Source organism: Eulemur rufifrons, chromosome 7, assembly GCF_041146395.1.
Source record: "Eulemur rufifrons isolate Redbay chromosome 7, OSU_ERuf_1, whole genome shotgun sequence".
In the NCBI taxonomy this organism is placed as follows: domain Eukaryota; kingdom Metazoa; phylum Chordata; class Mammalia; order Primates; family Lemuridae; genus Eulemur; species Eulemur rufifrons.
This window is the reverse complement of record NC_090989.1, coordinates 98811590-98829733: the sequence shown is the minus strand read 5'-3', so window position 1 is coordinate 98829733 and position 18144 is coordinate 98811590. Positions and strand designations below refer to the sequence as shown.

Below are 18144 nucleotides of genomic sequence, written 5' to 3'. Positions count from 1 at the left end.
TTCCCACAGGGCATTTTCAGTTAGCATTCTGCATGGAACTTTCCAGAATACATTTGGATAGCACTGATGGAAGTTAATATTTCCCCAAGCTCTACTGCCCAAGATTCAGAAATGGAAGGAAATTTTATCAGTAATTAACCATAATTTTCTTTGAAATATGAAACATATTTCTTTCTATAAACAAATTTTACTTTGCATTTTTCTTCTATAGATCTCAAGTGTATAGAATATGAAACAGTTTCTTCTTTCTATAACTGCTGAAAAGATAACCCATCACAAAATTTAGCCAGACTGCTTTGGCTGAGTGCTGCTCATTTTCTCAACAGATCTATGAAAAAATCTGCTATGAAGCCATTTTTTTTGTTGTTGCCATCTCTTAGGAGACCTTAAATGTGTATGTGTGTGCTATAAAAAAAAAATTAAGAGAAAGGCCATGGAACTAGTATAACCTATTCCCCTGAATCCCTTAACCTTTCCCTGGAATATGTATGATAATTGAGGGGCAAAGAATTCATTCATCACTTTGGTGGTAGGGAAGTAACCTCAACTTTTCTTTAGACTGTAAACAGATAATTTTTTTTTATTTCAGCATATTATGGGAGTACAAAAGTTTATGTTATGTATATTTCCCTTGCCCCCTCTCCCCCCTCCCCCGAATCAGAGCTTCAAGTGTGTCCATCATCCCCTAGACGGTGCACATCACACTCATTATGTATGTATGTATACACCCATCCCCTCCCTGCCACATCTACTCGACAGATAAATTTTTTAATCCTTTAGAGTTTGAATGTAGATTTTGATCAAAATAATAAGATAAGGAAAATGGACCACATGGCTGAAAAATATCTGACACCTAGTCTAAATTGTATCTTACTGCAATTAGAAAGTCGGGATCTGGAAGAAGGAGGTAAGTTAGTTTTTATATACAAAAGTGTCCATCTGCAATTAGGGAAGCCCTCATATAGGATGTGGGATTTGAGTTATATTTTCAGACTTGGGCATGCTTGGTGCTATCACATAAATATAATGTCAGATTAAATATAAATTAGATGACTGATAAAGTTATTAAAAGTATGTCACATGAGGAATCCCAGAGGAATTGTCCTGAATAATCTATAACTTGGTAGTCATCACCTTTCATTTAAACTAAATGAAGACTTCAGTCTCCATATTAAGTAGGTTATATGATTTCAAGTCCTTCACATTCTGAGTGTTATGCCCTCTGCAGTGGTCATTTTGCCACATGACTGACTAGCATTTGCATGTCTGCAGCTTTGGTTCTCCAGAGCAATCTTAAATCTCTGTAATAGGCATAAGATTTCATTTATATGCTTCTGGTTTAAGCCTGGAACTTTTTTCCCAATGCTATATCTCTTGAAGGAATCAAATTTGCCTTCTTGAGGCAGCATTATGAATTCAGGAGTGCAAAATGGTCATCGCAAAGATGCTTTTCTTATTTAAATAACCTCTCCAGGTTAGAAGTGCCAAAGACTAAAAATGGCAAGAAATGACACTCTTGGCAGGCATGAGAGAGGAATGACTCCCTTGCCTTATGTCCTCTTCCTAGTGGGCAAGGTCACTCACTCTGACTTTGTTTTAAAGTGCCTGGAGCCAAAGAGCAGCTGTCAAAAGTTAATGATATGTTACCATAAGAAAGATGGATTCCAAGGTGGAGCTAAGTAAATTAACATGTGGTCTGTGTGCTGGCTGCTGCTAAATCAGCAAACACACATTCACTTCCCTTCAAGGGCAGGGAAACCTTGCCTGCAAGAAAATATTACTCTCTTGTCCTTTCTGTCTTCTTCTGGCATGAATTTTGAAGGATTCTCGTGATGATTTCTTCTTTAACCTCTGAATACCTTGCAATCATCCCTGAGTTACCATTTCCCAAAATTCAGCCCCTTTTCTACTCAGTATTTGCAGTATTGATTTCTCATCTTAATCTTTCTTGTATGTCTGTCTTCCTCAGTGCCAAAGTCTCCTCACAGAAGAGGGTCACTGATCAGATGCCCTTACAGCCAGATCTAGCATCTTATTGTGTGTGAGATCAGTGTTAAATTTATCCTTGACACAGATACAGAGATCAGCCCTTTGCTTTAGTCTCCTTTTGGTCTAGCTTTAGAAGGTTGTGTCCATTCACAGTCAACACGCATATCCGAAGCAGTGGCACTGTGTGTTCCAAGTTAGGCATATATGTGGTGTAAATATAAACTGAAAGGCACTGCCATAAATTATTTGTCCCATTCAGTTCAGTGGAGCTTGTGAATTTCTCTCTGCTCAAATTACAGTCCCGTGTGTGTGTGTGTGTGTGTGTGTGTGTGTTAAATAAAACGGAGGGGGAAGGGTAATTTATAAAAGCATAGAATTTGGAAGATATTAAAATTCTAAAACTTTTTTGTCTTGGCAAAACATTCTCTAGACCATCCTTGAGGCAAAAGTTCCTCTTCTTTTTAAGATGCGTGTCCCACGTTTTAAAATCTTAAAACCTCATCTATTGGTTTTTCAAAGTTATTTTGAAATTGGATCTCTATGTCAGGACCAACATTTACAACCCAATTCTTTACAAACTTGATGATGAAATCCACTTCTTGGTTTTAAAAATATCTTTTAAGTAAGAAATTATTGCATATAGGGGAGTTTTCTTTCTTTTGATTAACATATCTAAAACTTTACAAAATTGCATGCTATACACTAAGTTTTGGAATTGGTAATAAAATAGAACATTTGATTAAAAAGGAAGGAGCAAAAAATTAAAAACTTCTACAACTTTGACATATGCAATATTTAATAAAATTATAATATCATGAGGTATATTTTCACAGCTATGGACATCAGAAACCTGTTTTTAAGTCCACTAAAGGCCAAAATGAATAGTAAGTTGACTTCTGCACATTTCCAGAGAAAAAAGCTAAAAGTGATTCGAAACATAAGTCTAATTTACTTGTGATCTTTTTCTAGTCAAAGCTCTATTAGAATTTAATTCACTATCACTTAATATCTTTTCTTGAAAAGAAGCTTTTGCCTCTCTGGAAACTTGCAACCAAAATCATTGGTCTGATATTTTTCTTCTGAGTGCTAACACCTTTTCCTCTCGGAGTTATTTTTTCCCTGAAGGGTAGTGGTGGTGGTGGTGGTGGATATTCCCTAAAAGACGGAGAGATGGATAGTTTTCAGGTTTACAGTTACATGTTCAAAAGTAAATTTAATATATTGTTTCACTGTACTCACTTTTCCCGTTACTCGCAATAGCTCTACCATCATCTTTAGCTTCCAGTTATGCAGCATTGAAGATTAATGACAGTTTACGTTTTTCTTTTTCACTTGTTGGGCAGCTTTGCTGCTGAGCTCTTTTGTTCTCTTCTCATGGGCTTTATCCTAGCCTGGGGCTGCTTTACCTTGGAAAAAGATGACCACAGAAAGCATTACTTTCTTTTTAAAAAGTTAGTTGTGTCTTTTTTTCTCTCCAGTTCAAAGGTGATTGGTCTTTCCTGCTCCACTACTCACTGCATAACCAAGGATGAGTCTCTGAGTCTGTTTCTTCACCTGTAAAAACATTTTGGGGTTGCTGTGAGGATTAAATAAGCTAACATATTTAAAGTGTTCAGCACAGTGCTGGCACACAGAAATATTAATGTTATTTTATAAAATTTGGAAAATGCAGACTACTACATTGAGAAAAACGTAAAAGTCACCCAAACTCTTACTACTCTGAGTTAACTTATGATATACATTAATGTAACTTAGCCATTTTTCCCTCATACATGTAGTATATAAACTATCTTGTAATTTTTATTTTATTTTATTTTATTTATCTATTTTTTTCAAAATAGGGTCGCTCTGTCACCCAGGGCTGGAGTGCAGTGGTGTCATCATAGCTCACTGCAATCTCAAGCTCCTGGGCTCAAGGGATCCTCCTGCCTCAGCCTCCCGAATAGCTGGGCCTATAGGCGAGTGCCACCGAACTGGCTAATTTTTCTATTTTCTTGTAGAATGGCATCTTGCTCATGCTCAGGCTGGAGTAATCTGCTTTTTATTATAAGCATTTTCCTACATAATTTAGTATTCTTGCATAACATGATTTTTAATAGCTGCATTGTACTCCATTACACAATATCCCATAATTTAATCAACCAATTTCTAGACAGATTTTCATTATCATGAATAACATTTTTATAAACATGTTTGTACACAAGGCTTTGTGCGCATCTTTCAGTTTTCCTTAAAATAAATTCCTGAAAGATAATTGCTAGGTAAAAGGTTTAAACTATTTTAAAGTTTTTTTTACATTTTTTCGTTTTCTGTCCAGAAAGATTGTCTGACTTATTCTCCAATCAACAGTGTAGAAGGCCAGTTTTCTTTTCCTTCAGACTTTTTACTTGTCTCACTTTTATCTCATTCTATAATATTTCAGTGCATCTTAAACTCAGCTTCAAGCACATTGTTTCTCAAACAAGATTTGATCATTTATTTCACTCTTTAATATGTTACAGTTGTTTCCTAATACTAACTGCTACAAATCAGAACTCCCTGGTTTAACAGGGAGTTGAGACTTCTCCAGCTGCCAGCTCTCTCATACTCCTAATTTTATCAACTTCATTTCTAATTATTTCTCCCAATGAACTCACACTCACTGCTTTCTAGATTGCTTTTCTTTCCTCCAGTAAGTAAATGCCTCTTATCTCAAAATTGCTTTTTAAACTCCACCAGAATGATTTCCTGATTATTTTTCTGTGTCCCCTCTCCCATCTTAATTTCTCTCCCTAGAGGCTGCTCAGAACTTAACATAGCTCATATATTAAATAAGTATATTATTTTATCTCAAGATTCATGCCTATTTTTGTATTGCTTTGTAAAATGTGTTTTTCCAGTATTTCATGTGTGCTTTCTTTTTCTTTTTCTTTTTTTTTTTTTGATGAAAAGAGGTTTAATATGGCTCATGGTTCTGCAGGCTGCACAAGAAACATGGTGCCAGCAGCTGCTTCTGGTGAGGGCTTCAGGCCACTTCCAATCATGATGGAAGGCAAAAGGGGAGCAGGCACATCACCTAGTGAGAGGAGAGAGCAAGAGAGAGGAGGAGGGGTACCATGCTCTTTTAAACAACCAGCTCTTGCATGAACTAATAGAGCAAGAACTCATGCATCACTGAGAGAACAGCACCAAGCCAATCATGAGGGGTCTTTCCCCATGACCCCAACATCTCCCACCAGGCTCCACATCCAATACTGGGGATCAAATTTCAACATGAGATTTGGAGGGCACAAGTATTCAAACTATATCCTTTCCAGATTTCTGAATAAAGACAACAATGCTATAGTCTTCAGAAAAGACTATGTCTGCCTCCACCAGTATGTGTGCTTTCTTTGCATATTGAAATTGCAGGTTCCTTTATGATAGAGGCTTGTTCTCCCAATAGTGTCAAGTCTAATATGCTTTACTCAGCAGTCAGTCAATACATTAGAGTTAGCCGGCTCACAGCTTTTCTTTTTAAGATGAATTGTGAAGCTTTAGCAGCTCTTAAAATATACTTTTGCACCCCCCCAAAATTCTTTAATATGTATCAATTGTTTCTTAAAGAACATAGCACTGTAATAGTAAATAGTTTTTTAGCCTAACGAACAGCATCAGCATTCTACCTATTGTATTCCCAGAATTTAAATTCTTAATGATTCTCCTTTTTTTTTTTTTTTTTTTTTTCCTTCTCACTCACTGAGTTCTTTTTATAGGGTCTACTTTGGCCCTTTACTGTCTTCCAGACTGAAGCTGGCATGAGTAATATAAATGTATGCAAATTCTGTAAGAAGGTGCATTGGGCAACTTTTGTGCTCAGCCGCGTAAGCTTTTAGCTCATCTTTTTACTTCGGCTGTTGCTGAGGCCACCATCTTCTCAGGTCTAACCAGAAGGAATCTGTGAACTTTCTTCCACTTTCTGCCCTGACGCTTTTCTAGCACCACCTAGGATATATTTGGATAAGCACAAACCTGGGCCTTTGGGGGAATTAACACCCCATGAGGTAACCCTTAACTCACACGTGCAGTTCTGAGGTACATTCTGCATGACTCTTCAAAGGGTCCCTAGCAGAATCAAACCTGTTGCCAATGAAGAAATAAAGGCAAGAATTGGAAGACTGGTGCTCTTAGGTGTTCACAGAAGTTAGGTTAGGCAACACTAACACAGTATATACATAGCATTTAAGCCAAACTCTGAAGGATATAAAGGATTGACCAAAACCAATAATTTGTCTACTTTCACTCAAAGTTATTGTCAAGATACAGAATGAAAAGGGCATACATTGCTTGGAAGAGCATAAAGTACTGCATACATGCAAGATACTGATGATAGTAATAATGTTGTTGTATCAGAATAATTAGTTTATAAGAATATGCTATTTAGGACTTAAACTTTCCATAGCATTTATCATTGATAAAGAATAGATAAGTAATCACATATTTTTATTTTGTTTTCACTTCACTTTTAGAATTAGCAAAGTTTTAAAATTTAAATTGCTCTTTGTATTATCTATTACTTGTAGAGTAATTCCAATCTCAGTTACTAACATGATTTTGATCATAAGCTCATTCTTGAACATAGATTTAACTGCTATTTGAATACATTTAGAGCATCACCTCAGCATACAGGTAATTTCTTAAAATATCTTGGCAGAATCTAATATTTTGCCTAGGTTGTTTCTTTCCATTCCTCTTAAGAATCTTTAGCAATAGAAAGAACTGTACACATGAAGTTATACTGTTTTAGAATTGAAATGCCAAAATATAACTCCAATATAGTCAAAGATAAAGGCCCTGTTCAAAGATCTATATCATGGCTGTAATTAGAAATGTAAACTTCATTTCAAATAAATCAGTGGGTACAATTGGAAGGAAATACGTGATGTGCTTTCAGCAACATAGAGTCCATCATAATTTGTCAAATGTGAATTATGGAACTATTTCCTATACCTCATAGGTATTCCAAGGAAAAAAATTAACAACAGATGTTACACTGAATAGCAAGATAGTGTAAGTTTAAAAATAGTTATTCTGCAGTGTGTCTCTTCATTTTCCAGTGTCATAAGAAAATTATTAAATTTTAGAATTAAATATGTTGTGCAAATGTGCTGAGTCCATTTACATTTTATGGAATAATTTTATTTGTTCTGCATTAGCTGCCTGGCAGCTAAATTGCACAATGTTTGGTGATATTTTAAAGTAGTAATTTCATCAGCAACTGACTTAGGGAATGTAAATATATATTTGGAAATAAAAAATATTGTGTGCTATCTTTGGCTACTCTAAGGAGTGAACTATAGCTTTTCTCACCACTTCCCAGTGGACTTTTCCTGGGAAGTCAATTGTCATGGTTCTGGCAAGTTTCTTTTCATCCTAAATTGTGCTAACATTTAAAAGGAAAACTATAAAGTTTACAAAGAAATATATTTTAAAGATAGTTTTTAAAAATTATCATAGTAAGAACATGGAAAAAATACAGAAATGTGGAAAGTAAAAAGTATCCTCCACAACTGGAGTATATCCTTCCATATCTTCTCCCATACATATATGACATTAAATACAATATATACATATATGTATGCTGTACATAAAAAGGATACACTATCCCTGATATTCTGTAACTGTGTCTTTTAATCTCAACAATATATCGTGGTGTTCTGTATGTTCTTACAGTACACATAGTCCTACTATATTTTTTCCAAAGGCTATCGAGCATACTATTCTATAAATGAAAAAACCTGAACCTCTATTGATAAGCATGTATCATATATATGTCTGTGTGTGTGTGTGTGTGTGTGTGCATGTTTAACTCATACTGATTTTAAATTATACAATTAATAGCTGTACAGGATTTTTAAATATTGACAAATTGTAATTGTACATAGCTATGGGGTACATTTGATCTTTTAATACATGTATATATTGTATAATGTTCAAATCAGGGTAGTTAGCATATCCATCACCTCATGCATTTATCATTTCTTTGTGCTAAGAATATTCAAAAACCTCTCTTCTAGCTACTTTGTGATATACAATATCTCATTGTTAACCATAGGCACCCTCCTGTGCAATAGAATACCACAGGACTTTTAAAAATTGAACTATGTAGATGAGTCTTTGCCTCATTCTAGGCAAAGATTGCCCCAGAGGCTATCCTCTTTTTTTTTTTTTTTTGCAGTTTAAAGTTTTTTATTCATTATGAATATAATTTTAAACAATATATGTATAACTTCATTTATTGATTTATCAACTTTAGACATTATGGAAGTGAAGAAGGACTGCAGTGCAGGGAGATGCTAAACTTGACATTCTCGAGAGATACGTTTTCAGAATTTCAGAATTCCCCTGCTTCATACATGCCATGCCATTCTATCACTTAACTTCTCCCATAAAGTTTTGTTTAACTAGCACTGTGATTCTCAAGTGGGAGGGAGCCACCAGTCCGCCAGAAGAACGGATCAGAATCTTTGAGGAGGTCTTTTTCAAAATGCATGTCTTCCTTCCTAACCCCAGGTGGAATGTGCTTACCTGATTGAAATCACCACATGTAATTTCAGATGTTAGGAGTGTGTTGCACAGATAGTGTAGATGCGAAAAACCAAGATAATTCTTTAAAAGCCCAAATTAATATATATAAAGGCTAAAACATTTAAGTGGTGAACAGTTAGTTCTTTTCTTTTGTTTCAGGTTAAGGGACATCATTGTTTTAGATCTCTTCATCCCATTATTTCATTATCAGCACTAGCAGAGGGCTGTCCTATCTGTACACTTTACAAGAGTTCTTTTGTAACCATAAATGAGTGGAGGTTAGCAAAACAAAGTAGGGATGTGAATGGCATAGCATGGATGGGCTCACTGCTGAGATGAGTGACTATCTTCTGCATTCTAGAAGAGGGCAAGTCAAATTTGTATCTAGCAAAATTACTATCATGGGGCCTTTAGAGTTCACTGTCATAGTTGAAACTCTGAGCACTAGCTCTGTTAATATCAAACCAATTCCGTCATCTTTTATACCTTTACACCTGGTAGAAAACTCTTAGAGGTCTGTGATTCTGTTTATTTCAAGATCCACCTCATTAGGTGCAGTGGAGTCTAAAAGTGACAATGACAAGGACATGCTTGTCTGGAGGGTTGGTTCCACAGTGCTTTGAGTTTTCTCTACAGCACCTCAGGGTAAGTGAAAAGGCTAAGATGAGAAGTACTAATGGAGTTCTCTGACTGTTTTATCTGCAGACTGCAGCTGAATATGTAAAATCTCGACTCCCAGAGGCCCTTAAACACCATCTTCAGGACTATGAGAAAGACAAAGAAAATAGTGTATTGTCTTACCAGACCATCCTTGAACAGCAGATTCTGTCAATTGACCGAGAAATGCTGGAAAAATTGACCGTATCTTATGATGAAGCAGGTATGTTTGTCTTTAATACACACACAATTTTTTTTTCCTTTTGCAAAATTTTGCAAACTTGGGACCTTTTTTGAGGTAGAAGGTTAAGGGCAAACTGGATTCAAAGTTATGTAATGTGGACTAATAGTAAATTTCTTCTCTGCAGTTTTAGTATCAAAACTTTGTGAGAAAGTTCTTAAAAATGGCTCTTTCATATCAAATCCCTTTAAGTTTTTGCTTTTTTTTTTTTTTAATGGAATTTTTCTGGCCTTTTATTAACCATGTACTCTTAAAGTGTTACTTCAGTTTTGGATACCAGCCAAAAACCTTTACAGCCTATAATCCAAGAACTGTTATTTGATTCAGATTTTTTTTAAATTTCAGAGTCTTTTCTAAAGAGGTACTATTTTTTTCTTGAACTGTGAAACTGAACTTGACTTTCTTTTTCTTAGCAACATAGAGACTACCACACCAGAGACTTCGTTTCACTGCTCACCAAAAGTTCATCTCATCCAAGGGAGCTTATTAATGAAGTTATAGACAGATCTCTTCATAATACCATTTTAATCTATTATATGGTCTGTCAGCTAAAACCAGATTTTAATGAAATGAATGTAGTGTTACTTGGCATTATTAGAAATCTTTAATAAAATTAAACTTAAGCAGCAGAAATATTCTGATTAAAATTGCCATACCTCTCCCTATGCCACCAAAAAAAAAAAAAAAAAAAAAAAATGGAAGAAAACGTACAGGAAAATAGGCTTCTGATGGTCCAATGTTGATAGTATTAATCCTTATTTTAATGCCAGGAACTTCTGTTTTTATTTCCACAATAATACTTTTAGCATGCCATCTTATTTTCTTCATCATAATCTAAGCATGCTTAATACTGACATTATTAATATTTGGTTTCAAGCTTGAATAACAAACAGAAGAGATTTAAAAAAAAAAAAATTAGACTACATTTGCCTAACCACTAATACAATTTTCTAGTTATTAAGCTTTCCCCATTTACATTCCACCTTCTAACCCCTTCATGTCCCTTTTAAGCAGGATCTACATTTCTAACCTTGCCCAGAACATCTCTACTTTCTCTGATTCACCTATGCTTTATTAATTTTCCAGAAACATTGGCTTTTTTTTTTTGCCTGTTGGATGGTTTATTTGTCTTACTTTAATTATTCTTCTCGTTGGAATTCTTATTCATCTCTTCTCTCATCCCTGATGGAATAAAGTAAAGTTGTGATCAGTGCCAATCAAAATAATATTTAAAGATTCATAGCATCTCATAGATCATAGAACTCCTAAGTCCACCCACTGCCTATCCCCATAACCATTTTATGGTATGAAAACTGAGACCCATAGATTTGCCTGAAATAATGCAGTTACTTAGTTGTACCGCAGGGACTCCAACCTCCTAATTACTAATCAAGCTGTGCTTTTACCACCTAATGCAGGTTCTCATTTGCCCGGTAAGCAATCATTGAATGCATAGCAATATACTAGGCAGTTGGAAGAAAGAAAGAAGAGCATTGAAAAGATGGGGAGGAATTTGAGATGTAGAAAACATAGATCTTGCTTAAAGTCTAGCTGGGGAAATAAAACATACATGTATGACCTCTGGAGAAAAATTCCTGAGTGATTTGGAACTACAATTATATCTTGTAATATCCACAAGCTATTAAAGTTAAGCTGAGATGTGGAGTCAAGGAATAATGAGAGTGGCTCAAGTTTTCCATGGAATTTTTTAAGGTAGGGCATTCGTTTAAACCTTGAAGGACAAATGGTGAACTTATATTTGTGAAGAGAATGGGGATGCATTCTAGTGGATGAAGGGTGATAAGTAATCACCAAAGTGAAAATGAACATCAGCTGCAACCACCCACCACTCCATTTTTCCCTTCTTCAGCAATACTTTTCCACTCTCCTACATTGTTGTTGAGCAACTATTAATCTTCAGAGGTATACTTGTATGTGGCTTTTAGTAGCAACTACTTTGGCATGGAATCAATCTATCAATAAACTCTGTAGCATGAAATAGTAGAAATAAACACAGGATTGAGAGTTAGAGAATCTAAATTCCAGGCCTTCCCTCTAACATAATACTAGTGTGTTCGTCAACAAATTAACCTCTTAGAACCTCTATTTCTTCATCTATTAAGTAGAGCTAATAATATCTCTCAAGGTCATTATAATAAAATATTATAAATTTGTGATTTATGTATTTGTATATAATAAAATATATATTTGGGAAGTCCTTAGAAATCATATTGTAAATGCTAATTAATGCCACTAATGTTGAATGAGAACAGGTTTGGATGTTGTCTGTCCCTCAAACTGGTTTAAACTACAGTTGAGGCCGGGCATGGTGGCTCATTCCTGTAATCCTAGCTCTCTGGGAGGCCCAGACAGGAGGATCGTTTGAGCTCAGGAGTTCAAGACCAGCCTGAGCAAGAGCGAGACCCCTGTCTCTACTAAAAAAAAAAAATAGAAAGAAATTAGCTGGACAACTAAAAATATATATATATATATATATATATATATATAAATAGCCAGGCATGGTGGCGCATGCCTGTAGTCCCAGCTACTCGGGAGGCTGAGGCAGTAGGATTGCTTGAGCCCAGGAGTTTGAGGTTGCTGTGAGCTAGGCTGATGCCACGGCACTCTAGCTCAGGCAACAGAGTGAGACTCTGTCTCAAAAATGAATAAATAAATAAAGTACAGTTGACCCTTGAATAACATGGGGTTTAAGAGAACCAACCCCCTACAAAGTCAAAAATCCATGTATAACTTTTGACTCCACCAAAACTTAACTACTAATAGCCTACTGTTGACCAGAAACCTTACTGATAACATAAGCAGTCAACTAACATATTTTTATATGTTAATATGTATTATGTATTGTATTCTGGCCAGGTGTGGTGGCTCATGACTATAATTCCAGCACTTTGGGAGGCTGAGGCAGGAGGATTGCTTGAGGCCAGGAATTCAAGACCAGCCTGTACAACATTATGAGACCCTGTCTCTACAAAATAATTAAAAAATTAGGGCGTGGTGTTATACTTCTATTGTCTCAGCTACTCGGGAGGCTGAGGCAGGAGGATTGCTTGAGCCCAGAAGTTCCAGGCTGCAGTGAGCTACAATCATGCCATCAGTCTCTAGCCTGTGCAACAGAACAATACCCTGTCTCTAAAATAATAATAATAATTTTTTAAAAATTATACTGTATTCTTATAATAAAGTAAGCTAGAGAAGAATGTTATGAAAATCATAAGAAAGAAAATATATTTACTATTCATTAAGTGGAAATGGATCATCATAAAAATCTTCATCATCATCTTCACATTGAGTAGGATGAGAAGGAGGAGGAAGAGGAGAGGCTTGTCTTGCTATCTCAGGGATAGCAGAGAGGGAAGAAAATCCACATATAAGTGGACTCACATGATTCAAACCCATGTTGTTCAAGGGTCACCTGTACTCTTAGTCTTTTCTTGGCAGGTAGTGTTTGAGGAGGCAGAGGGAAATTTTAAAAAATTATCTTCAGAAGCTTTGATAAGTCAAACAACATCTATTTGTCAAATCACCCACTCTGGGCTCAGTTTGCCTTTGGTCCTCTCTGCATGAGGTGATGCAGGGCGGCAGATTTGGTGGGGGCTGTGTGCATGTATGAGTCAATGAGTGTCATTGTGTGTTGTAAATTCAAAAGGTCCCTACCTTCTCCTCCATAACCCATATATTAATGATTTCAGTGAAAGGAAGAGGAGAAAATAGGAAAAGATATTACTATTTAACAGAAAAATGTTTCATTGTAATACAAAGAAATTAGGATGGAAAATTGGTAAGAGTATTCAATACCTTCAGATATAACCATCCCATTCAGAAGGTCCCTGACTTATCATGGTTGAACCTGAGTACCCACACAACCATTCTGTTTTTCACTTTCAGTACAGTATTCAATAAATTACATGAGACATTCAATACTTTATTATAAAATAGGCTATGTGTTAGGTGATTTTGCCCAACTGTAGGGTAATGTAAGTGTTCTGAGCATGTTTAAGGTAGGCTAAGCTAAGCTATGATACTCAGTTGGTTAAGTGTATTAAATGCATTTTCAACTTAGGATATTTTCGACTTACCATGGATTTATCTGGATGTGACCTCATCGTAAGTTGAAGAGCATCTATACTAACACACTGATTTGTTTCAGCTGCTTAGCTTCTTTCCATGCTCTTAGTTTTGACTTTCTCACATTCTTAATTCAGCTATCTCAGTTTTAGGAGGTAGTTAATTGTTAGTTAGAAAATATCTTGGTCTCTAGAGAGGTTAATTTGTCTTTAATGCTCATCCACTGATAAATCAGCCTGAGTGACTTAATGACAATTACCACTATTTGTGACTTCCAAACTTTTAAAAACCAATTAATGGAAAAAAAAAAACAACAAAAAAAAAAACCCTTAGACACTTATCTAAAAGCATTAGTTCAGAACTTTTTTTCTCTACCCTTTTTTCCTGTCTTTTTATATTTGTGTGTTGTCTCTTCCCTTTTAAATACATATGTACATTAATGCTTTGCCCATCCACAATTTAACTATCCACCAACCTGAAATTCAGCAAAGATATGGGAAGTGAGCAAAAACCATGTGTGTGAACCATACAATGTCACAGAATTGTGGACAAGTTCATACAACAGAAGCTTTAGAGTCTCACCTAGAATCTACATATTTTTATTTTATATAGTTATGACTAGCTAGGTCATATTTTCTTTTCTAAATTCTTTTTCAGACTTTAAGTGTTACACCTTAATTGTGGAAATAAGTGGAAAGATGAAGAACAGTTTAACAGAAAATAAGAAAATAATAATTATTAGTATCTTACCATTGTAAACATTTTGGTATATTTCTCTCTAAGCATTTTAAAATGTGGTTAGTATCTTGTAGTTTTATATCCTGCATTTTCCACTTAACATTTGTTAAATAAGTACCTCCTCATTTCATTAAAGCCTCTTCATGTTCAGATAATTTTAATGGCTAGATAATATTCTATTTGAAAGTACCACTCACTAAATATTCTCTTATGTTGGACATTAATGTTTTTTGTTTTAATTTTTATTTTGCTATTATGAATAATGCTACAAGAAATGTGCTGTGCATTTGCTGCATTTCATATTACTCTAGAGTATAGACTTCAGCAACCATAAGAGTTTAGAATTAAAATTAGAAGGTGAGGAAAGGGGGTGATACTTGGAGAAGTGACACTGAGAACAGTAAGGAATGAGAGCAAAGAGCAAATCCATAAAAAGCACTTATCAGATCCCCAACATTGTACTACACTCAAAGTCATTATTAGCATTCACAGACTCATTCACAGATTCATTGACATCATTGTTCTTCTTAATGGTGGCCTTGATTCACAGAGAAAAGGTTCAATAATGTTTATTATACTCTGTATATAAAAACAGGAATTGTGTAAGCCAGTATATTAATCTTTTCATGCTGCTATAACAAAATACCATAGACTGGTTGGGTTATAAACAATAGAGCTTTATTTTTCACAGTTCTGGAGGCTGGGAAGTTCGAGATCAAGGTGCCAGCAGATTTGGTGTCTGTAAGGGCCTGCTTCCTCATAGATAGCTGCCTTTTTGCTGTAATCTCACATGGCAGAAGGGGTGAGGGATCTCTCTGGGGCCTTTTTTATAAGGGCACTAATCCCATTCACAAAGGGTCTGCCCTCATGACACCAGTTTAGACAGATTTTTGTCTAAATGAAAGATTTCGATGATTTCAGGAATTAAGATGTGTTGTGGTATAACTGAAAGAGGACTTGGAACGAAAAGACCCAGATTCTATTCCGAGCTCCACTGCCAACCTGTCATGTGACCTTGAGCAAGTCACCAAACCTTCCTAAAGCCCATTTTCCCATAAATTGATGGCATGAACAGGATCTCATAGATATCTTCCAGTTCTAAAACTATGCTTCTGGTCTCTTGACAGTGGAAAATTCAGGTAGCTATAATTTTTTGCAAGGTTGCATGTAGCTTTGGGTTTTCTGTTTGCTCTGTTGCCTTTCTCCTCTCTTTTGCACATGCCACATAATTTGGACCTAATTTCTTACTAAAAGAAGACCATCACTCAACTTTCATAGCATCTGCACATGAGTATGCCCAGGCATACTTTTATTGGTGAGATGAGGAATAAGATCGTATTAGTCAAACAAAAGTAGGTTTTGGAAGAAGAGGTTCTGAGCTATCATTTATGAGTCCTTGTTAAGACAGTTTTAGATCCTTTTATGAGTGTTTTTTAATACTAAGCAAAATCCAGAGTAATAAGTAAGATAGGTTTGCATTTGATCTATTAATGTTTTTATTTAATTGAAGTACAAGTTCATACACATTTCAGTAGATTGGGCTTGCCACAGAGAAATTTCTAAAGAAAGCAGTGGTATAATCTGAGAACAAGAGATCAAAATAGCATTTTGATAGACATTTCACACTGTCTCAGAGAGCATCAATAACCAAAATATTCATTATTTGTCATAGTGGGCAAAAGTTGATGAGTTGAAATACCAAGAGAGGGAAATCTTTACTCTCATTGTTTATTTTTGTGCTTGAGTATTATTCATGTTTCTGTAAGTGATCTCAAATTCTAGTTTTAATTTTGTTTTTATTTGGGCATGAATAACTAACCTATGTATTCCCTTTTAAGGATAAAGTGGTATGGTTTGTAATACTTTGTGTTTGCAGGAACTGTGAGGAGAAAAGGCACATTTATTTGAGAGTGATACTCTCTGTCACAGACTCAAGAACCCTAAGCCATGGGAACTGGAGAAGTCTGGAATTAATTAGGACTAAAGAACTGGGTACTTTCCTCCTTGGGAAAAACTGAGTATAGGTACTATCTTGCTGCAGGCCTGGAGATAGTTGCCTAAGTTGCTGCTTAGATCTTCTTCTTCTCAGAATTCGCAGACCAGCAAGGCCTTTATTTCTGTTGTTACAGTTCACCACATAGCTTTCCAGTGAGCACATATTTCTACCAACTAGAAAGAGCACTTACAAATAGAAAGTTAACTTGATAGTGCAGATGAGGAAAGGAGAGAACTCAGCTGATTGTTTTTTGTGTTCATTTCCGCATCAGTTAAGCTGAGGGACCTGCAGATCCATTTACAATCACATACCGCTTTCCCAGAGGTGAGAAAGAAGGAGCAGCATTAATTTTTCAAACTTTGCTTTGTGATTCCTTGATGCCGCTCTCCATTAGAAATTTGTGAAAGCTGAGCCCAAGCAAAGCTACCTGCAGTGAAGACACACCAACCACTATAATGTACTTTTTTTGGAAAAAAAATAGCTTCTTAAAAGGGTAGGAGAATGAGCTGTAAGCAATTTAGGAAGTAGCTGGAGGGTTACCTCCTATTGAGCTTATTTTATTCCTCTTAAAATAGATGGTAACGGAAAGTTACATCTACGTTTTAATTGAGCCATTAGTGTCATAGTAATCAGTGATCTCAAAAGGAAAGCCATTTACCGTCATGGGGAAAAAATTGAACACACATCCAGAAACCAAACCCAGGAAAGAGTGTGTGAATTATTTAGGGCCTTTCCAGGTTTTCTAAGAACATAAAAAATGTAGTAAAAGGCATTTGCAGGAAGTACTTCACTCTAACAAATAGAGTGAATTTCACAGTATAGTTTGAATACTCCCCCTAAGGGAAGAGGTGACATTGAGGTTTCCTTACTTTATATCTTCAATCAGGATGCCATTTCTGAGCTCAAAAAGATATCCTCTCCAGGGGCTTGCTGACAGGAATTGGAGGATTTGGAAGGAAGACAGAAATAGGGACCCCAAAGAAACTTATAAAAGGAAGTTCAATATTGGCTGTGCAACCTCTGACACCAACTTCTGACTTTCTGTAAAGAAATTAAGTCTGTTTTATTTTTTCATTATAGGAATAATATAAATATATTTCAGAACATTTTTTAAATGTGGGAAAAGGTAGAGAAACAGTAGATGTGCAGAGGAAGAAGAAATTAGGTTTGAGATTGGGAAAGAGTTCTAAATAAATCAGAAAATCATAAGAGAACCCATAAGTCTCTTGAACTGTTTATCTTGAATGTTAATGTCAGTTGCATTTTTTAAAGGCAGGCTTTGAGCAGTGCTTTTTTTCTTCTTTGCTTCTGTAACTGTGGTTATATGCCAGTGCCTTATACAGATCCATTCTAAGTGTTGCTCTTCAACTAATTTTAATTAGTTTACTTTAATTAGCTTACATTAATGTTATCAGCATTTCCTATTTGCTTATGAGATCTCCAAAGTAGAAAAATGGTAATTCAGACTGAATCTTGTAAAAGTGGTATGATGGGGAGGTTTTTTAAAAATCTTATTCTCTAGCTTCATCTCACCTTTTTAATAGAAGACTTCATATCCATTCTGAAAATACATTGATCAAAGTTTTATGGTGGGCAAAATAAAATTCTGCCTTTTAAAGAACTTTGCTGAGAATGCTGGAAACCAGCTGAGATTTAGAATCAGGAAGTGCCACCTAGTGATTAGAACATTTGAACTGGAGCTGTGTTTATCTTTCTAATCAACTTGTCATTGTTTGCCACAAGGGAAAGAATGTTACTACCTGTCTCTGAAGTACTATTTGATTACAAGGACTGAAGAAAATATGTATACTTCAGAGAAAATAATTGTACCAGGTGGTTACAATTTAGAGTGCGTTGGCTGGCTGGAGACAGGATGCCAATGCTATCTGTA

General features: G+C 35.5%; 1 protein-coding gene across 1 annotated transcript in view; it reads left to right on the top strand.

Annotated features, from left to right (window-relative positions):
- PPM1L (protein phosphatase, Mg2+/Mn2+ dependent 1L) overlaps positions 1 to 18144 on the top strand; it is a 259267-nt gene that overhangs the window by 173471 nt on the left and 67652 nt on the right. The window contains exon 2 of the mRNA XM_069475298.1: positions 9241 to 9415. Coding sequence (XP_069331399.1) covers positions 9241 to 9415 — 175 coding nt within the window. The remainder of the gene's footprint in view (positions 1 to 9240; positions 9416 to 18144) is intronic.